This window comes from Pongo abelii, chromosome 18, assembly GCF_028885655.2.
Source record: "Pongo abelii isolate AG06213 chromosome 18, NHGRI_mPonAbe1-v2.0_pri, whole genome shotgun sequence".
In the NCBI taxonomy this organism is placed as follows: domain Eukaryota; kingdom Metazoa; phylum Chordata; class Mammalia; order Primates; family Hominidae; genus Pongo; species Pongo abelii.
In genome coordinates, this window is record NC_072003.2 from 2,693,010 (window position 1) to 2,714,950 (window position 21,941).

Below are 21,941 nucleotides of genomic sequence, written 5' to 3' on the forward strand. Positions count from 1 at the left end.
TCGAGACTGCAGTGAGCTATGATCGTGCCACTGAACTCCAGCCTGGGAGAAAGAGTGAGACCCCGTCCCAAAACAGAAAAAAAGTGGCCAGGCATGGTGGCTCATGCCTGTAATTGCATCACGTTGGGAGGCTGAGGCAGGCAGATCAGTTGAGCTCAGGAGTTCGAAACCAGCTGGGACAACAAGCAAAACACCATCTCTATTTTTAAAAATTTTATATATATAAAATTTTTGTATGAAAATTGTGTGGTACATGTTTAGCTGTTTTACGTTTCACTTTTCTGGACATGAGTGTGATCCTCCCTGCTCTTGCAGTGCCATCTAAGCCGTCATCACTTTCCCTGGGCAAGTGATGCATCTCCCCAACTGGTCTGTCTGAGCCCCTGGCCAGCCAAGGGGCTGCCCTTGACTCTCCCAGCACCCGCCCATCTCTGCATAGCCACCCCCACCACTTTAACTGGATGGTTCTGTATTGCAGTCAGGCTGGACATCAGCTTTCTATGGGCAGGGACCGTGTCCTCTTATTGGCTGAATAATTGGGTCCATAGTGTAGTTAAGTCATCTCCTTTAAGAGACTTTGATAAACAAAATAGTGTATATATTCTTTTTATTTATTTACTTATTATTTTTTATTTTTGAGGCAGGGTCTCCTGTCTTCCAGGCTGGAGTGCAGTGACGTGATCTTGGCTTATTGCAGCCTTGACCTCCCCGGGCTTAGGTAATCCTCCTGCCTCAGCCTCCCAGTTAGCTGCGACCACAGGCACATGCCACCATGCCTGGTTAATGTTTATATTTTTAGTAGAGATGGGGTTTTGCTGTGTTTGCCCAGGCTGGTCTTGAACTCATGGGCTCAAGTGATCCACCCACTTTGGCCTCTGCGCCCGGACTATTTTTTTTTTTTTTTTTTTTTTTGAGACGAAATTTCACTCTTGTTGCCTAGGCTAGAGTGCAATGGCATGATCTCAGCTCACTGCAACCTCTGCCTTGCAGGTTGAAGCGATTCTCCTGCCTCAGCCTCTCCAGTAGCTGGGACTACAGGCATGTGCCACCACGCCTGGCTAATTTTTTTTCTGTATTTTTAGTAGAGATGGGGTTTCACCATATTGGCCAGGCTGGTCTTGAACTCCTGACCTCAGGTGGTCTGCCTGCCTCAGCCTCCCAAAGTGCTGGGATTACAGGTGTGAGCCACCACACCCACCCTCTTTTTAACTTTTGTTTTTTTTTTTTTTTTGAGATAATGTCTCACTCTGTCACCGAGGCTGGGGTGCAGTGGTGCAATCTCAGTTCACTGCAACCTTGACCTCCTGGACTCAAGCGGTCTCCATACCCCAGCCTCCCAAGTAGCTGGGACTACAGGTGCATACACCACACCTGGCTAATTTTTGTAGAGACGGGTCTCACTGTGTTGCCCAGGCTGGTCTTGAACTCCTGGGCTCAAGTGATCCCCCCACCTTAGCCTCCCAAAGTGCTGGGATTATAGGTGTGATCTACTGTGCCTGGCTAGACTGAGTATGTTCTTATGGTTTTGGAGAGAGTGGTGTGCTGCAGATATCACTCCACGTCCTGCGCTGTGTGCAACTGAGCAGGATAGAGCCTCACGTCTCCCCATAATGCCTCCAGCACTGTGGACTTGGGGTTGCCAGATAGGCTGTGAGCTGTGCAAACAACATAGATGTGCCTGCCTGGTGGGGGCGGATGCGGGGGCTGGAGAGGGTCCCGAAGTGAAGGCACTGGGGCCCTGGGAATTCAGGTGGAGGGCTGTGGAGTCTGTGCTGGAGGCGCTGCCCATCTGGTGGTTATAAACTTGTCATCTTCTCCCTGCCCCTTCAGCTTGGCCCGGTCCCCCGCATCTCCCCCATCCCTGCATCTCATGAGTACACACCCTCTGTCCTCTGACTCTGGGTGAGCCTTCTACCTCATATCCACCAAATCAAAAGCAGGCCAGGGCTCAGCTCAGGCTCCAGGTCATTGTGCACCTGCCCACTGCATGCTTATGGTTTCAGACAGGTGTGCACAGCAAAGTAAGACAAGCAAGTGTTTATGTTGATGTGTCTGGTGGCGGGTACTCCTGCGGGGAGAAGCTTATTCACACTTTTGAGTCTTTTGGTCTGGGTGATGTTGCCAGTCATCTTTTAAAAATAAGATTTAGGGCTGGGTCCCGTGGCTCACGCCTATAATCCCAGCACTTTGAAAGGCTGAGGCACGTAGATCAGTTGAGGTCAGGAGCTCGAGACCAGCCTGGCCAACATGGTGAAACCCCATCTCTACTAAAAATATGAAAATTAGCCAGGCGTGGTGGTCGGTGCATGTAGTCCCGGCTACTGGGGAGGCTGAGGCAGGAGAGTCACTTGAACCCCAGGAAGCGGAGGTTGCAGTGAGCCAAGATCATGCCGCTGCACTCTAGCCTGGGCAACAGAGCGAGACTCTGTCTCAAAAAAAAAAAAAAAAATTTAGCATTAGGTAAATGAATGTTTACAGATAGGAAAAAACCTGGCTTAAACCTTTCTCTTGTGACAGGCTCTGGGAAGTAGATAGAACACCATGTTTTTCTAACTACTGTCTCAGTCACCGATCCCCCGTGGGGTACAGTGCTAAGAATATACCCACGGTGCGGGAGGTGGAGCTTCATGCTCTTTTACCTGCTGCTGGGGTGGGGTGCGTGGGGGTGTGGCTCCTTCTGTGCAAGATGACACTATCTCCTAGCCTGGCAGGGAACAGGCTGTAGGTCAGATGCACCCAGCCGATCTTGTTTCCAGCGCTTTCCTGGCTGGAATGGCTCTCGCTCTGCAGTGGTGTGCTGCACCGCGGAAGAAACAAGGCGTTCTTCATGGCAGTCAGACCTGGCTTGCTAGATGTGTTTTTCATCCCACTTCTGTGCTGAGAGTTTGCTTAGTTAGTAAAAAAAAAAAAAAAAAAAACTTAAATCGGAGAAATTACTGGGTATAATCCCACAGCAAGTGAAATGTCAAAGGCTGACATTTGGAAACAGCATTGTCCAGCAGAGTTTTAGCCAAAACCTGTGTGACAGCTGAGCCCGGAGTCCAAAAGATACTACCAGAGGGAGGCAGCACTTGCTGCCGGAGTGTCCTCTGCTGTCTGTGAGGAGGATGGATCGTGGGCATCTCTCACCAGGAAGATGGGTTTCTGCCCAGATGTCGGGATTAGTGGCATCGTCCCACAGTAGGGGTCTCACCGTCTGCTGCTGAGGAAGTGGCACTGTCACCCCGTAGGGGTGTGTCCCCTGCTCCTCTCATTTTCCATGCACTGGCCAGTCTGCGCTACTTTCCTCCCCAGACGCCCTCCGTTCCCCTCGGCCCCTTAGCTCCTGTCTGTCGTGGACTCTCTGTTCCATGAGGCTCTTGGTCCCGCTCCAGTACAGTTTTCTCCATTTAAAGTCACGTCCCCCTGTGGGGAATCTCACTGCCGTTTCACACTGTGTGTATTGTGGAAATAAGGTTCTTCCTGTTGCCCAAACATAGCATGAGGATTTTAAACTACGCTTCTTCAGCCTGGGCCCTCCCCGCTCTCTCCCAGGCTCCCTGTGCCCGTGCCTGTGTTTCTGTCTTCCCCCGTCCCAGGTGAGGCTGCGGGGCCACATTGCACACGTGGCCCACTCTGTGCTGAGCGCTTGGAGGGAGGCCACTAAGACTTGGTGGGTTTCTTTCTGATGTGGGGGTAGAGTCTATGAAGACAGAGCAGGGTTTCTCAGCTGGGAGTGGTTGCCCTGTGGCCTGGGTCCCTCTATTGTGGAGACCTGTTCCTGGTAGCATGTTGAGCAGCACCCCCGCCTCTACCCAACAGGTGCCAGTAACATTTTCTCTCCTGCCTCGGTTATGACGACCAACAACAACCAAAACTTAGAGCCTGGGAGGTCGAGGCCACAGTGAGCTGTAATTGCACCACTGCAGTCAGCCTGGGCAACAGAGCGAGACTCTCAGTCATTCATTCATAAATAAATGAATAAAACTAAAAACATAAAATTTGTTCACGTATGAGATTTTACTCAGTGGCTCACTTGTCAGTTTTTAATAAAGCAATGTGTTCCCTTGAATCTCTGCTGAAATGGAAGCGTGTCATGCATGCTGTCCCCTGGCTGGCCTCTAGCTGTGCACCCCCACAGGTGCTGCTCTGCATCTGGGCTGGAAAACCAGGTCTGGGCCGTCGCCTGCCTCTGGTGGAGACGCAGCTGGAGGCCACCTTGCCGGAGGCCAGAGTTTGCCACTGTCCTGTACTCCCCTCTTGCTGTGTCCTTGAGCTGTGCTTGGGGGCTGGGCACACAGATGAACTTACGCCCACGTTGATCTGATGCACATGGTGGTGGGACAGGTGTCGGGGGGATGGCCTGGCAGAGACAGGTGGTGCTCTCCCCTCCCCGACCTGTGTGACACTGATGGCCGCTTATGGGAGCGGCCGGCTTAATTTGCAGCCACGCTGTGGTGCCTGGGACGGTGCAGTGTGAAGTGCCGGCTCCTCCTGCCTCCCTTCCCTTGTGCGGATCCCTACAGATCAGTGCAGTCCTGCTGTTCCACAGTCCAGGGCAGCCTTGGAGCCCCTGTGTTGTGTCCAGGTATGCCCATGGCTAGCCAGCCTTGCGAGGACAGCCCAGGCCCATTACGGTTCTTGCTGGCCCCGAGCCTGGTGATTATGACCTTTTTCCCACTGAGTCTTGATTCAAGAGTTTACTTTGTTCTTTGTGAGCCTGCGAGTCTAGAGGGTTCCGTGCTTCAGGGAAGCCAAAGCCTGGTGCTTGCTCCGGCTGCTCAGCCAGCCTCTCGGACACATGAGAACGTTTCTCCACCCTCAGGGCCGCAGCCCACCTTCTGCAGAGCTGGGAACCTTAGGCTTCACGTTATGTTTAGCTTGGATTTGTGTCATAGCTGGGCTCGATGGCTCAAACTTGTAATCCCAGCACATTGGGAAGCTGAGACCAGATTGCTTGAGCCCAGAAGTTCGAGGCTGTATTGAACTATGATCGATGGCGCCACTGCACTCCAGCCTGGGCAACAGAGCAAGACCTTGTTTCCCCGCCTCCAACAAAAAAGTTGTCATAAAAGAAAAATCCATAATCCCCATACTTTAATGACCATGGTTTCATGTTGTGGTTTTCTTGTTAGTCTCTTCTGTAGCCATGCCTGTAACACTGTTGCAATGTTAGTATCTGTAACAGTTTTTTTTGTTTTGAGACAGAATCTTGCTCTATCACCACGGCTGGAGTCCAGTGGCGTGATCGCGGCTCACTGCAACCTCCGACTCCCGGGTTCAAGCGATTCCCCTGCCTCAACTTCCCGAGTAGCTGGGATTACAGGCATGCGCCACTACACCTGGCTAATTTTGTATTTTTTTCTTTTTTTTTTTTTTGAGATGAAGTCTCGCTCTTGTCCCCCAGGCTGGAGTGCAGTGGGGTGATCTCAGCTCACTGCAACCTCCGCCTCCCGGGTTCAAGTGATTCTCCTACTTTAGCCTCCTGAGTAGCTGGGATTACAGGTGTCCGCCACCATGCCCAGCTAAATTTTGTATTTTTAGTAGAGACTGGGTTTCACCATGTTAGCCAGACTGGTCTTGAACTCCTGACCCTGCCTTGGCCCCCCAAAGTGCTGGGATTACAGGCCTGAGCCACTGCGCCCGGCCTAATTTTGTATTTTTAGTAGAGAAGGGGTTTCTTCATGTTGGTCAGGCTGATCTTGAACTCCCGACCTCAGAGATCTACCCTCCTCATCCTCCCAAAGTGCTGGGATTACAGGCATGAGCCACTGCGCCTGGCCGGTTTTAGTGTTTGAAAGGATTGCAGCTTGTCTGGTGACAGTCCCTCTGTCCTGGCACAGACGCAGCAGGAGACCCTGTGTCTTCAGACATAGCATAGACTTTAGGACCCTACTGAGAGGGAGTCAAGAGCTCTCCAGGGTTCTTTGAGTGGAGAGTTGTGTCGGAAACCACCATTAGTGCGCCTGAGCTCGCCTCGCGTTGTTCTTCTGTAGTGCGGGGGGCCACTGCCACCACCGTGAGGACACGTTGGAGTCTGGGGAGGGATTGTTACGGCTGTAGGTGCACCTTGCACGTCTTGCCGACCTAGCTTTGCACGCTGATCTTCCCTCCGTGCCCGCTTACATTGTTAACTGGGTTTCTGCCCTCCCTCCTCTCCTTCGTATTTCTGTGTCTCATTGACAACTGTTCTGTAGTCGCTTTGTTGACAGTTGCCAAACTGCTTTCCAAAAACATTTCCACTGCAATCCCGGGTTTCGGTGCCAGCCGCAGTGGTGTGAGTACGCTCGCTTTGTTATAGTCTTGCCAGCACTGGGCGTCTCTGTGTATTGTAAACACATGCGATCATCACTCTTATCTCTCCATCCCCCCCACAATTAAAGATGTGCCGTGCTGTCTCTGCTCAGGTTACCTTGGCCTTGGGATGAGTTGGCTGGAGGCTCAGGCAGCGCGAGGGAGAGGAGGAGGGCGAGGTGCTGCCCAGTGGAGTAGTGGGGAGCCATGGCACGGCCAGGACTCGGGAGAGGAGGCCGGCAGCTCACAGCAGACCGTGGGGCTCAGCTGGCCTGCCGTGTGCTTGGGGTTTGTTTTTGAGTGTTGCGATGAGGTCCTTACACCTTGGTCCGTGCATTGAGAATAAGGCAGATGCCTTGAGCCTTACCTCCTTTTCCTCTTTGTCGCCTAGTATGACGCCGTGCCCATCCAGTCCAGCGTGGTGTTATGTTCCTGCCCATCCCCATCAATGGTGAGGACCCAGACTGAGTCCAGCACGCCCCCTGGCATTCCTGGTGGCAGCAGGCAGAGCCCTGCCATGGATGGCACTGCAGCCGAGCCTCGGCCTGGTGCTGGCTCCCTGCAGCATGCCCAGCCTCCGCCACAGCCTCGGAAGAAGCGGCCTGAGGACTTCAAGTTTGGGAAAATTCTTGGGGAAGGCTCTTTTTCCACGGTGAGTGTTTGCTGCTGCTTTGTGTCTAATGCACGTGATTTCCTTGGGGAGGCTCACCTTCCTCGGGGCTTGCCAGAGACTCCAAGCAAGGCTGGTGTCCTTCCGGGCAGGAGGTCTCAGGTCCCTTGAGGGGTGTCACCTGTTGTGAAGGCCACTTGAGCCTTTGGGGGCTGGGTACCCCCCAAGCAGGTCACGTGATGAGCGTGGCTAAATATGTAACCTGGTTTTGTAGATGAGAACGTTAGACACATCTCTTGATGGTCTGTGGAGGTTTTTTCTAATGTAGTTAATTTCATTTTAACCTGGCATCAGCAAGTTACATTCTGTGTCCTTGTGTCTCACTGGCAGGGCCCTGGGAACCTGTTCTTTTTCTTAGATTGAAAGTTAGTATCTCTCCAGAGGTTTCTGGGGACACTTATTGACCTTTTCTTATTTCTCTGTTTTGTTTTTTTAAATACATAAAACAGTATGCTCTGGACATTTGCTGGAGACACAGCCTCCAGATTCTTGTGTTCCGAGTTTCACAAACAGGAGTATTGACGCAGTACTGTCACGTCACACTTGTTACCTGTCTCGGGGTGTTTTTTCCTCTGAAAGCAAAGAAATGAAGGTTCAAAGCAGCCGACATGGGACGTTTTGCTGATGTGGGACCCATGAAGCCGTGTGTGGTTGTGGATTTAGTGAAGGTTGTAACAGGTTGAGGGGAGGCCTGAGCAACTCGGGGTGCACTGTCTCCATCTGGGCCTCTCTAAAGAGACAGAGTCCCGTGCCGCCACTGTGGTCGCCAAGGTGGCCGCCAAGGTGGCCGCCGTGTGTGTGCTAGGGCCATTCCAGGGAGCCCTGGGGGCACCTCACTGGAGGGGCCTCGGTGAGTTCCTGAATAATTCTTTCTTGCCTGACCTTTGTGGAGAAACCATATGTGAGATTTATTTTCCTTTTTTCTCTTTTTTACATATATGAAATATTTCACAATGCAAAGAAAAACGTGAAATACAGCTTACCCATATTCCCAACATATTGTTTTAATTAATGTTAACTTTTGCTGCCCTTATACTTTAGATTTTTTAAATTGCAGGTTTTATGACATAAGTTTTTTATAAAAGGATTATGCGCTCATGAAAAATACCTTCAACCACGAGACTAGTCCCCAAAGTCTGGGGACTCAGATCCTTTCAGGAAGAAGAAACTCTTTGGAAAACCTTGGGCATTCTGCATGGCTGCTTACAACCACCCAGTGAAAGAAGAGGCCTCTTCTTTTCTCAGCTTTACTTGTTTTTTGAGACAGAGTCTTGCTCTGTCGCCCAGGCTTGAGTGCAGTGGCATGATCATAGCTCATTGCGGCCTCGACTTCCTGGGCTCAAGTGATCCTCTTACCTCAGCTTCCCAAGTAGCTGCAGTTACAGGAATGCACCACCGTGCCCAGCCAATTTTAAAATTTTTTGTAGAGACAGGGTCTCACTTTGTTGCCCAGACTGGTCTTGAACTCCTAGGCTCAAGTGAGTGTCTCTCCTCAGCCTTGCAAAGTGTTGGGATTACAGGCGTGAGCCACTGTGCTTGGCCTCAGTTTTACTTCCTTATATTTCTCTTTTTAATTTAACTTTATTATGTATGTATTTATGCTTTTAGAAACAGGATCTTGCTCTGTCACCTAGGCTGGAGTGCAGTGGTGTGATCATAGCTCACTGCAGCCTTCACCACCTGGGCTTAAGCGATCCTCCTGCCTTAGCCTCCTGAGTAGCTAGGACCACAGGCATGTGCCACCATACATGGCCCTTACATTTATCTTGACTGAAAAAGGAAGACTCATTTGTGAAACTGCCTGTTTCCCTGGGTTCTGGAGATGGGTGGAGAGCAGGCACTGTCCCTCCAGGGGCTGTGGTCCGTGTCTTTCTGAACCTGCAGCAGGGAGGTGCCCGGGAGAGCACGGTGAGCTGGAGGCTCCTCCATGGGGCTGTTTGGAATCCACAGTACTGGGTCTCAGATTACATGTGTTACCCTCAGTTGTCTCTCAGCTTTCCTGAACTAGAGATCACATAAAAGTTGATTTCCAGGGGAGGGGGAAAGGACAGTGATAGTTAGGAGGCTGGGCAAGAGCCAGGTGCAGCACTGGAGAGCCGGGAGGCCCCCTGAGGACGGTCACAACCTCCAGGGAGGGACACGTCACGTGCCGTTCTCTGGAAGAGGATCCTTCCTTCCTGTAGGAAACCTGCTTGTGAAGTGTTGAGTTTAGACAACAGAAAGATGACATCAGTATCCCCTTAGAAAGGGTTCCACTAAATATCAGTGCTCGTTCACAATTCTTTCTTCCTTTTTTCTACTTATGAAGCTAGCACGTGCTCTTGTGGAGAAACGTGACCTCACAGAAACACATAAGCTAGAGAGGGGAGCCCTGCCCGGCCCACTTCCCCTTTCTCCCCGGCAGCTGAGAGCCATCCATGCGTGGCGTATTCCTCTGGGAAGATCTTGAGTACGTAGAGTCCCCAGAATCCAACTTCATTCTTCTTGAGCGCCGCAGGGCGTCTCACGTGGTGCTTTCCAGGATCTCTTCTGACGTGTCCCGTCAGGAGTCCTGCCCCGGATTGCGGCTCACAGCCCAGGGCCAGGTGGACCTGGCCCTGTGGCCTCCTGAAGGTCTTCCTGCCAGCCCCCAGGAATGTAACGGGACAGGTTTCCTCTGCTCCCTGCTCCTCAGGCCGTCCCCCTGTGGGTGTCTTAGGAGACACTTGTGTACCACTTGGTGGTGGTGGGGCCTCCCTGGCACAGCTGTCTCACGCGCTCTGGCTAAACTGTGGGCCCACCAGGAATTTCCAGTCTGGTGCCTCAGGGTGTGCCCCAGGCTAGTCCGAGTGGAGGGTCTCTCCCCTGTTTGGGATGCCTGCCCTGCTGGAGTGCTCTGTCTCCGAGGTGGGGTTTGAGTGCAGGGCTCAGGGGTGCTAAGGAGAGGACAGGGCAGGAGGCCTGCTGCATCCTGGGAAGGTGGCTCCCTCTTGTGGGCACACAGGGCCATGCATTGTTGGTTTAGCTCCCTGTGTCCTTTACAGCCAGGCTCTCTTCATGGTATCCGCAAGCGCCATCATACGAAATGTATGATAACAATTATTTCCAAAAATGAAAATTCAGGGCAGGCTTTGCAATGAACGTATACTAGAAGGACATATTGTTTTCGAAGAAGCCCCTGTGCCCTACCACTCCTACTGTTGGTGAAGGGCGTGGCAGTCGAAGAGGCTCATGAATTTATACTTGTGTTGCACCGTTAGGACTTATTACAGCTGATCAAGAAGCTTCTGAAAACAATGGAGAGATGGATATGTTTTCTCTTAGCTGTTAGAACACATCAACACGAGCATTGGCTTTTAGCTCTACTTGTCAGGACAAGACCCAAAATATTTCACGGTAGATTCAAGCCTTCAGTGGGGACAGGAAGTGTGCGCGTGGGGCAGAGGGACTTGTCAGACCCAGTGTCCCGGTTATTACATTGTGTGTTTCTTTTTCTCCTTTTCTTTCTAAACCAGGTTGTCCTGGCTCGAGAACTGGCAACCTCCAGAGAATACGCGAGTGAGTATGGGCTGCAGGGAGCTGTGCGTCTGGGAGCAGGGCCAGCGGCTCCGTGCAGGGCAGCCGGGGTGGCAGGGCCGGGGTTTCTGTGCTGATTTCAGGGTACAGGACACTGTTGGCTTTAGAGACCACCAGGCTGGTGTGTACAATGTTTGAAAGACTTTAATTTGTACCAGTTACCTTTGTGAGTCATGTCTTTAGTGTTTTTTGTTGTTTCTGATAGTAACTCACTTCTCTCTCACCTGAAGTTAAAATTCTGGAGAAGCGACATATCATAAAAGAGAACAAGGTCCCGTATGTAACCAGAGAGCGGGATGTCATGTCGCGCCTGGATCACCCCTTCTTTGTTAAGCTTTACTTCACATTTCAGGACGACGAGAAGCTGTGTATCCTTTGCGTGGTTGGTGCCGTCTGAAGCCACACCAGTCACCCCTCTCACTTGGAATCAGACCCTGTGTGTTCCCACAAGCAGCCCCCGCTCCCTGCCGAGTGGGCTCCCTCAGGCCGCTGACATTCAGGGAGGCAGCCGAGGCAGCGCCAGGGTGTGGCCGTGAGTCTGCACAGGACGTTACCTCCCGGAGAAGCCATTGATGTGGCTCCAGCACAGTCCTCTCTGCTGCGGCTTGCTTGGTCGGTGTCCCTTGCTCCCCTAGAGCGCCATCTTTTCTGTTATTAAACCTTGGCTCAGGAATCTGGGAGGCAAGGCCCGGTGGCGGTTGGGGTGGGCCCCACCTCTGCCCCATCCAGCTGACCTGTGGGCCTGCCAGTGGCTGGGCTGGCCACGCCACACCGTTGTCGCCCCCAGCAGGTGCAGTCTGCATCTGCTCTTTTCCTCCCCCGCCGCCCTCCAAGCTGGCCCAAGTGCGGTGGCGTCCCCATTCTGCCTGGGGAGGGGCCTGAGTCCTCCCCGTCTCTCCCGAGCACCCGGCTCTTCTGTGTTAGAGCTTTGTTCTGGCCTGCTCCCACTCTTAGCACCATCCTGCAGCTCCTTCGGCTGCCGGCGGAGTGTGTGTGCTCTCTTTGTTTGGAGGTGCTTGCCAAGTGCAGGTTGATGGGTGATGGGAAAGTGCTGGTATGCCGGGTGGCGTCTCTGCCGTCAAGAAGCTTGGATGTTGGTGGAGGAGCTGGACATGCACTGATGATCCGTGTGAGAGGCTTCCCGGCAGCAAGATATGCTGCCAAGAGTCTTAGGGCTGGGTAGGGGCTGGCGGCAGTGTGGGGCTCTTTAAACTCCTGGGCAGGAGTGTGTGTTGGGGGGCATGAAAGGCTGTGGTGGGCTGGGCCCCTGAGCCGTGGCATCCTGGCACTGAGTCTGGACTTCCTTCTCTTTGTGGCGGGGAATGTGGGATTTGCTCTGGCTGCTCCTAGGCCGGGTGAGAGAATGGGCAGGAGAGCAGGGGCAGGGGCCGTGGTTGAGGTCTTATGAACAGACTGGTCAAGAGAATGGAGTCGGGCGGCTCCTGGGAGGTGGCCCTCAAGCCTAATGCACAGCGGTGTCTGCCGCTGAGCTGGGAGAGACCGGGGCGGGTGCTGGGCTGGCATTTCATGCATCCGCTGGTGCCGCCATTCAGGTCTGAGTGGGCACTTAGGTGCTGCCAGCAGAGCTCCAGGAGGAGTCAGGGCCGTGAGGACTTTCACAGCGAGCTGGCAGGCTGCCCAGAGGTCGGCTCCTCTGTGAGTGGAGCCTGGGTTCCCCCAGTGCAGGGGTGAACACGAGGAGGGGCCCACCGAGGACAGGAGATTGTGATGGGGTGTTGCTCCTGAGTTCGAATGATGGAGATCCAGAGGCCACGGGATTAAACGGTTTCTGATGGAGGGTGCTGGCTGCCTACCCAGGGGTTATGAAGCAGTCAGGTGCACACAGCCTGACCCGTGGATCTGCCCTGTGCCAAGTGTTGATGGTGGGTAGGCAGTTTCTTGGGGGGACTGTTCAAGGAAGAGTAAGAGGTGAGGAAATGGAGACGACGCAAGGTGCTTCCCTGGGATTTTGCCTAGAGAGGAGCAGGGCAGTGACTGAGCAGCTGCCAGGCACGTGGCCCGGGGCGGGCTTTGCTTTTGGTTTGTGGAAGGTTTTAGAGAATGCTGGCCTCCAGGCAGGCCTGCTGTCCTCCAGTGTCATCCCTGTTCCTGCCTCTGTCTCTCGCTGTCAGTGGCTGCTTCACGGTATGTTCTGTCTCTCACCTTCACGTGCCCCGGGGCCCTGCATGTCTCTGCCCCCGTTTGAGCCACGGGAGTCCCTCTGGGCTTCCCGCAGAGCCCTCGGAACACGGCTGCTTGTTGGTTGTGAGGCTGCGACAGAATTGCACACGCTTGACGTCTCCCATCCTCTCCTCCCAGGGGCTCAGATTCCAGAGGAGAGCGAATCTTGCTGACTGATTTCCAAATGGGATTGGCCAGAGCGGTGCAGGTAGTGGGAACTCCAGGTCTTTGTCCAGTGGTCCATGTTGCCCTTTGTCATTAAGTCAAATTCCAAAGCCCTGGGAGGTTGTGAAGGTTTACTCGCCCCTGACAGGAACGAGACCCAGGGACTTCTGCCCCACCAGGCATCCTCGGTGTGGGTTGTATTTAGAGATGGGCCTGGACAGGGGCCACTTTGGGCAGCCTTGGTTGCAAGTCCCTTCCCTTCTGGGTTTCTCCTCGTTGCCCTGAAGCTTCAGGTTCATCCTTGGTGGGAGATGATGGTACCCTGGCAAACAGAAGCCAGAACTGAGCAGGCAGGCCAGCCTGGCTCTGAGCACGAGCCCCCCTTCCTGGCCTCGAGAGCCACTGCTCAGGGCAGGCAAGGATTTGGGTCCCCGTGTCCTGGGCTGCCAGTAAGTGTGAAGTATCTGGAGGTTTCCGGTAATGGGGATGGACGTTTGCCGCTTCCAGGGGAATCTGTATCTGGGATCCATTTATTGTCGGTCTTAAGTCCTCTGGGAAAAGGAGGCTACAGATGGAGCCATCGTAGGGCAGTGGTGCCCAGAGGAGGGGGCCTCCCAGACACACTTCATGAGTGTAGAAGTTCACGAAATGGCTTTTGTCTTACAAAATGTGTCACTTGGCTGGGTGTGGTGGCTCACGCCTGTAATCCCGGCACTTTGGGAGGCCGAGGCGGGCAGATCACGAGGATAAGAGATGGAGACTATCCTGGCCAACATGGGGAAACCCCGTCTCTACTAAAAATACCAAAATTAGCTGGGCATGGTGGCACGCGCTGGTAGTCCCAGCTACTCGGGAGGCTGAGGCAGGAGAATTGCTCGACTCCGGGAGGCGGAGGTTGTAGTGAGCCGAGGTAGCGCCACTGCACTCCAGCCTGGCGACTGAGCGAGACTGCATCTTAAAACAAAACAAAACAAAATGTGTCACTTTGTCCACGGAAGGAGCCTGCATGGAAGGGGCAGTGCCACGCGTGGACGCGCAGCACATAAAGCCGGGGTCTCAGGGCAGGGGCTGCCGCGCTCTCCGACCCTGCTCCGCCGGCCCCCAGGATCTTTGTGCATTGAAGCCTGCACGTGAGTTATATGCGCTTTTTGGTTGGCGTCTGTAGGCCCTGTCTCCAGCGGTTCCCTTTCACTGAGGCCGTAAACACGGCCAGGGGCCAGAGGGGCAGTCGGGGCTGAGAGGCTCTGTTCCTGTTTCCTCGAGACCGTGTGATGGTGTTCTTGATGAGAAACCCCTCATCGTGCTGGTGCCTCGTCTTGGAGTTGGGGCCTGGGATGCCCATCAGATCCAGTGACATGACTGTCTTGGGCCACGGGTACTTTCAGTTTGCATTTAATTAAAAATTCTTATCAGACTTTTAAGGTTAGTTTTCAAAAAATGGCTTTTACAAAATAAAAGGCGTGGTAGCGCGTACCTATATTCCCAGCCACTTGGGTGGGTTAAGGTGGGAGGATCGCTTGAGCCAGGGAGGTTGAGGCTGCAGTGAGCTATGATTGTGCCCCTGCACTCCAGTCTGGGCAACGGAGTAAACCTGCTCCAAAACAAAACAAAGGATTTTTACACTTCCTTAACTGCACAATATTCAGATTTCGGCCTTAGTTACGCCAAAAATGGAGAACTACTTAAATATATTCGCAAAATCGGTTCATTCGATGAGACCTGTACCCGATTTTACACGGCTGAGATTGTGTCTGCTTTAGAGTACTTGCACGGCAAGGGCATCATTCACAGGTAACCTCGGGGGTGGCTGGGTGGGGTTTGCAGGACGTCAGTTTAATGATCAGGGCCAGTGACCGTTTGGCTCACAGGCCACAGCCGATGCCCAGATGGCCCCCGCCCTTGAGGTCAGCCTGGTTGGAGTGCTCCCTGGATGGGTGTGACTGAGATGCCTGCCTATGCCACAGCCTGAGCGCCAAGGCGAGGCCGCACGTCCATGGAGCGCTGACGTGGAGAGGCTCTCCTGCAAATACCACATCAAATGGTCGCGCGTCTTTCTTGGCGAGCTAATGATTCTTTTCACCATCTTGACTGATGCTTTTTATCTTTTTCAGTTGTAGCTTCTGTGTGTACTTCTTTCTGGTCTCATTTTTCATGACTTTCTGATAAAGTCAGCTCAGAAGTGTGCATAGCTTTCATTTTGTGCGTTAAAAATGGTAGATTTTACTTCATTAAAAAGCTAATTAGAATGACGTGGAGATGTGAGGTGGTGAATCCCTACTGTGTACAGTCAACACTTGTTGCTTGTGAGCTTTAGGCCTGTAGCCCTGGTTGTCAGTCTGTAAGGATCATATGCATTCATTCGTTCATTTTGTTTTCAGCAAAATTTAGAGTATGTAATAATGTTGCTGTTTTAAGTATTTCTTCTCAAATGTGAAAATCTACTTTTACAGGGACCTTAAACCGGAAAACATTTTGTTAAATGAAGATATGCACATCCAGATCACAGATTTTGGAACAGCAAAAGTCTTATCCCCAGAGAGCAAACAAGGTGTGTGAGTTTTATTTCTAGCAGAGCCCGGCTCTGTGCTTCAGATGGAAAGCGACTTCTGAGGAGTGTGTTGCATTGTGTCATCTTCATCAGCGACTGAGGTGGGGATACCTTGGCTGTTCTCAAACAGATCTTGAACTTTCTCTGGGCAAGACCCTGCCACGCCAGCAGGTCTTCCTGGGGGGGGGGGGGGGCCCAGGCAGCGTGTGTTGGTGTAGAGCGGGAGGTCACTGGTTCATCCTCAGCGCCTTGCTCTGGTTCATCCTCCCTACTCGTCTTCTGGACAGTGCAGGGGGCCACATTCGTACCCAGCCATCCGCGTGCAGGATGTGGAGCCGGTGTGGTCAGCTCCTGGCTCCTCCTGCCTGTATTGCAGGTAGTATCTGGGGGCGCACATCCCTGTACCTCAGTGCCCTCCCTCCGTTACCTGTCCGTCTGTCTCCCTGCTGGCCACGTGCATGTTTGTCATCACAAAGCCTCCGAGTCCTGTTCCCAGGGGTAGTTTCTAGCCTTGGACCATGTTGTGACAACTCCGTCGGAGACATTGCTGAAAGTCCACTCGGGCCAGAGAAGTGGCCTAGGTTGTCTTAGCCGGCCGGGGGCGTCTCGATGCCCTTCAGGTGCTTATTGGGTAGAAATCACAAACTCTGGAGGTGTAAAGAAAGGCAGTTGAAATTCCGAAGACTGCTCCGGAGTGCTGGGTAGAGAGAAGATAAAGCCTTGGGATGAGGTTTGGGGAAGCTGAAGGCTGCTGTGTGCATTATAAGTGACCTTGAAGATGAACCTCGGGTGATTGCTGGAGTCTGTCTGGGTCAAGAGGCTGGGTCCAAGGGCCTCCAAGTGGTGCATGGGCCTCTGCCTGGGCTTGGGGTGCCCGTCAGAGAAAGGCCTCCGTAGAGGGCTCTGTAGGGGTGAGAGGTGCTGGAGCCCGGTTTGGAGGGACGTGAGTGCAGGTTTGTTGGTGGAGGAAAGATTCAGACAGAAGTGACCGTGTTGTTGTAGCTGCTCTCGTGTGGAAAAGGGGAACCGTGAGCACAGAGCGGTGGTGGTTCTGGCCTCGTCTCCACGGACGGCCAGCCGGCCCCCAGTAGCTGCAGGAGAGCACAGCTGGGTGGAGAGCAGGCCCTTCAGCAAGGCAGGCCCTCCGGACTCAGCTCGGCTTTTCTGTTTCTTAGGAATTGGCCCTGTATTCTGTGTGCTGGGAGGTACCCAGCTGGTGCCTGTGGGGCCTCTCTCGGCACCTTGAGGTAGTTGCTCGTTTCCTCCACCGGGCCTTATCTTTCCCTTCCGGGCGTTTCCAGCCCTGTGTTTTCACACTCAGGGCTCTGGCTGAGATTCTGTCAATTGGTGCTTTCATCTCTGCACAGTCATGGAGGCCCTAAGATCTTGTCTTGGATCTGGGAACTTCTCTGAGAATCCTCAAACATCACCCTGGCTGTGCATGGGGGCTCACACCTGTAATCCTAGGGCTTTGGGAGGCTGAGGCAGGAGGATCGTTTGAGGCCAGGAATTTGAGACCAGCCACTGGGCAACATGGTGAGACTCCATATCTACAAAAAAGCCAAAAACCATCCTGGTGTGATGGCACACACCTGTAGTCCCAGCTACTCGAGAGGCTGAAATGGGAGATTGATGATGCAGTGAACTAGGATGATCCCACTGCACTCCAGCCTGGGTAACAGAGCGATCAACTGTTAAAAAATAGTAGTAATAAATAAAAAATAAAAGAAGCCTGTGATCCCGGCACTTTGGGAGGTCGAGGCGGGCGAATGACGAGGTCAGGAGATCGAGACCATCCTGGCTAACGTGGTGAAACCCCGTCTCTACTAAAAATATAAAAAATTAGCTGGGCGTGGTGGTGCGTGCCTGTAGTCTTAGCTACTCAGGAGGCTGAGGCAGGAGAATCGCTTGAACCCAGGAGGCAGAGGTTGCAGTGAGCCACGATCGTGCCACTGCACTCCAGCCTGGGCAACAGAGTGAGACTCCGTCTCATAAATAAATAAATAAATAACATCACCTTTTTGGGGCTAAGATTGAAACCAGCAATCAAGCCGGAGCCTCTTGTTTTCTAGGGTGGCTTAGTCCTGCTGCCGTCCGCTGCCTCTTGTAGCCCCGTTCCCCTCCCCGTCCAGTGGCATGCCGGAATGCGCACCTCCCGCCCAAAGCTGCACAAAGCCAGGGCGGTCTTCCTGGTGTTTCAGACATGCCCTGAAACCTTGATCTGTTTGACTCATTCCTGTTAAATAGTAACCGTCTTACTGGCTGGTAATCCTATTTCTGTGTACACAGTGTAACCTCATCTCCCTCAGTGTTGTCTGTGACAAAGTTGAACCAAACAGGAACTTCTGTCTCGTAAGCTTTCTTAGGATCTGTCAGTGTCTTGCTGTCCTTGTGCTGACTTCCTGCCCAGAGATGAGCCCACAACATTCCGTGGGGTCAGGAGCGCTGCGGGCTGGCTCTGCCCACAGTCAGTCCCGGGAACCGCTCTCTGGGCTGTGCCCGCAGTCAGCCTCAGGAACCACCTCCCTGGTCTCTGCTCTGGGCGTTTTTCCCTTCATGTGGATTTTCTTTTTTTTTCCCCCTCCCTTATTCCAAGGCTTTATTTATTCATAATTTCAACTTTTATTTTAGATTCAGGGGATCCACGTGCAGGTTTGTTACGTGGGTAGATTTTCTTTAGAATCTGGTATTTGTCACAGGGATAGTCTTGTTGCCCTGTAGCCACTTAAAAAAATAGGCATTTAAGTGCGCTGATGAAATAGTGAAATAGCTTGGGCACAGTGGCTCACCTGTAATCCCAACACTTGGGGAGGCGGAGGCAGGTCGATCATTTGCGCCCAGGAGTTTGAGACCAGCCTGGGGAACACGGCAAAACCTGTCTCCACGTAAGATAAAAAAACAAAAATTAGCTGGGCGTGGTAGTGCGTGCCTGTAGTCCCAGTTACTCAGGAGGCTGAGGTGGGAGGATCGCCTGAGCCTGGGAGATTGAGGCTGCAGTGAGCCGTGATCCTGCCACTGCACTCCAGCCTGGGCGACAGAGCAAGAGCCTGTCTCTGGAAAAGAAAGAAGAAATCATGAAATAAACCTTTGCTTTTTGGTAGCAGGAGGCTAAAAGTCTTTGCATCATTGTAAACCAGGGCCGGTTGCTTGTGTGTATAGATGAGTTGGTGGTTCTTTTCCCCTTCTTTGAGGAAAAGGAAAAAACTACAATTTATGTGGAGGATTAATTTTAGTAACTTATTTTCTGTTTGAGGTAGTTCAGTATCTTGGAATTTATTCCTGCGTTGACTTCTTTTGTGCAGAGATGGCTTCCCCAAAACATCTTCAAATCTAGAATAAAAGTGTTGATGGGAGCAAGGCATAGCGAGGTTCCTTACCTGTGCAGCAGCTGTGCCACGCCCTCCTCCTAGAGGGAGGCAGGTTTTCCCATGGTTCCTGTGGGGTGGGTAGGGTGGCCCCCGTATCTGCAGGGGGAGGTGGTGGGAGGTGGAGCAGGGCAGTGGTGTGGGCTTGGGAGATTCAGGAGGACCTCCTGGCAGAGAGGACTTCTGCCTCCTCTCCTTGCACAGGAGCCTGTGGATGTATCTTGGTGAGGGCAGCTGACTCAGAGTAAGCTTCCCACCTGGGCTGTCTCTGGCCTGTGCCCTCTGTGCAAGAACCTCGGGGAGCTCGGGGTGTCCTTGGAGGTTCAGACTTGGAGTGGGGTTTGGAAACCTGTGTTCTGACCTGTGCAGGCCTTTCTGGTATGCAGCCAGGTGTGGAGGCACCACTCACCAAACAGGAAGGAGAGGAAGGCCGCAGGTGTGGGCGGGGCTGGCTGGAGAGGGTGGACGCTGTGGACTTCAGGTGTGGACGGGGCTGGCTGGAGACGGTGGACGCCGTGGGCTTCAGTCACTACAGTGGCTCCTCTGTCCCCATCTGTGCATGGCCCTCATCCAGACCCTCAGACCAGCTGCCATTGCGCCTCCCACTGTGCTGCGGACTCCAGACGCTCTCCTGAGGGCCACAGCTGCCTTGAGCTTGCCGCCATTCTAGCTTAGGCTGGATCACCCACCGCCGGCACAGAGAGGAGCTGCCTTCAAGATGGATTTTCCTGCATGATGGAAAGTGGAATTTGCCCAATAAAAGAGAGAGTCCCCATTCTCCCGTCACCAAGAGCAGCTCTTCCCATCTTCCCATGGTTTATTTTGGTCTTTTCCAGATTGGCATTCATTTAGGATTGGCTATGATGCATGGGGCTGGGGAGAATTACTGCTTATTGTAAAAAATCCACTCGGTGCTAGTGACCTGATGCCCAGCATCCTCAGTCGGTTTTCCCTGTAAAAATTCCAGTAGGTATCGCTAAAATACAAATCTTTTTAAAAGCGTAACCACAATACCATACTGTTTGATACATAAAAATGAACAGTAATTGCTTAATATCTCAAAGTGTCCAGTCAGAGTTATATTTCCAGTTGTCTCATGTACATCATAATGTTTTGTTGCTCACTTGAACAGGATTCAAATAAGTTTTGCACAATTTCATTTGTTAATTTTTACTTTTTTTTCTTTTTCTTTTGCCATTAAATACTCTCCTGTCCAAACACATGTATTTTAATCTGTAGCTTCCCCCATTTTTATGTTTTCCCTTGCAGTTTGTTGAAGAAACAGGTCATTTGCATCTGTGTGGCGTTGTGGAACATGGTCCTCTCTCCTGGCCACTACATCACATTCAGAGTTGATTCTCCCCTCCCTGTTCAGAGACTGGTGGTGGGTGTTCTTTATCCGGCATCTCTCTGTGACAGCAGCAGCATTCGTGGCCATAATTGGCGTAAATTCATTAACTCATTAGAGAGTGCAGAAAGGTCACAGCCTGATACATTCATGAGATGGAATTCATTAAAGAGAAACTTCTCCCCAGCAACTTTTGGGTTAACTCGTGGTATCATCTGTAAAGGAAAAGTAGGATAGATGCTTCTTTCCCCTTTTCATGCCATTTTTGAAAACCACAAATTGGTTCACCATTCTCTTCCAATGATGGTTAATTCATTAAAAAGTTATTACCCCTTCCTCACACCATACACAAAAGCTCACTCCAGGGCCAGGCACGGTGGCTCACACCTGTAATCGCAGCACTTTGGGAGGCTGAGGCGAGTGGATCACCTGAGGTCAGGAGTTCGAGACCAGCCTGGCCAACGTGATGAAACCCTGTCTCTACTAAAAATACAAAATTTACGGCTGGGCGCGGTGGCTCACGCCTGTAATCCCAGCACTTTGGAAGGCCGAGGCAGGCGGATCACCTGAGGTCAGGAGTTGGAGACCCACCTGACCAACCTGGTGAAACCCTGTCTCTACTGAAAATACAGGTGTGTTTTTAGCTAGGTGTGGTGGTACACGCTTGTAGTCCCAGCTACTCAGGAGGCAGGAGAATAACTTGAACCTGGGAGGTGGAGGTTGCAGTGAGCCGAGATCCACACTATTGCACACCAGCCTGGGCAACAAGAGCAAAACGTCATCTCAAAAAAAAAAAAAAAAAAAGATTAGCCAGGTGACTCCTGTAATCCCAGCTACTTGGGAGGCTGAGGCAGGAGAATCGCTAGAACCTGGTAGGCGGAGGTTGCGGTGAGCCAAGATCACGACACTGCTGCAGCCTGGGCAACAGAGGAAAACTCCATCCCTGCGCCTCCCATCTCCCCGCCTCACCAAAAAAAAAAAAAAAAAAAAAAAAGGTGACTCCAGGCCGGCATGGTGGCTCACGCCTGTAATCTCAGCACTTTGGAAAGCTGAAGCAGGCGGATCACTTGAGGTCAGGAGTTCGCGACCCGCTGCCCATCTCTAGTAAAAATACAAAAATTAGCCAGGCATGGTGGTGTGCGCCTGTAATCCCAGCTATTTGGAGTGGGGGCTGAGGCAAGAGACTCACTTGAACCTGGGAGACGGAGATCGCACCACTGCGCTCCAGCCTGGGCGGCAGAGTGAGACTCCATCTCAAAAACAGTTCACTCCGAATGCATTAGAGGTCTGAATGTAAGGGCGAAAACTATGACACTCTTAGAAGAAATTATAGGATTAAATGTGACAATTGGGTTAGGCAATGTTTTCTTAGATACACTGCCAAAAGCATAAGCAACCAAGAAAAGGATGAGTTAGATTTATATGAAGTTTAAGTACTTTTGTGCTTCAAGTGATATCACGAAAGTGAAAAGACCCACCAAATAGGAGACACGATCTGCTAATCATCTATCTGATAAGGGACTTGTATCCAGAATGTAAGGAACTCAGAGGGAGAAAAAAAAAATAAAGCACGGAACAAAGGGTATGACTAGACATTTTTCCAAAGGAGAGATAAACAAATGGCCCATAAGCACATGCAAAGTTCTTCAACATTATTAGTCATTAGGAAAATGCAAATCAAAACCACAGGGTGATACTACCTCACACCCACTAGGATGACTGTGATGAGAAGACAGATAATAACAAATGTTAGCAAGGATGTAGGGGGACTGGAACCCACATATGCCGTGGGTGGGAATGTCAGATAGTACAGCTACTTTGGAAAACAGGCTGGCA

The 21,941-nt window shown here is 52.1% G+C and overlaps 1 protein-coding gene and 1 long non-coding RNA gene across 3 annotated transcripts in view; one reads left to right on the forward strand and one right to left on the reverse strand.

The window, feature by feature from the left end:
- Positions 1-21,941, forward strand: part of PDPK1 (3-phosphoinositide dependent protein kinase 1) — a 70,462-nt gene that overhangs the window by 17,868 nt on the left and 30,653 nt on the right. The window contains exons 2-6 of one of the 2 annotated variants that reach the window (XM_024233669.3): positions 6,665-6,925; positions 10,438-10,480; positions 10,729-10,866; positions 14,491-14,635; positions 15,295-15,392. In XM_024233669.3, the coding sequence (XP_024089437.2) occupies positions 6,665-6,925; positions 10,438-10,480; positions 10,729-10,866; positions 14,491-14,635; positions 15,295-15,392 (685 nt within the window). The remainder of the gene's footprint in view (positions 1-6,664; positions 6,926-10,437; positions 10,481-10,728; positions 10,867-14,490; positions 14,636-15,294; positions 15,393-21,941) is intronic. The other variant, XM_054534608.2, reaches the window with a different exon arrangement.
- LOC134760417 (uncharacterized) lies at positions 15,315-21,088 on the reverse strand. Its single transcript, XR_010137808.1, has 2 exons — positions 18,770-21,088; positions 15,315-18,267 (listed from the first exon to the last, which is right to left on the reverse strand). It is a non-coding gene; the product is annotated as an uncharacterized LOC134760417 (long non-coding RNA).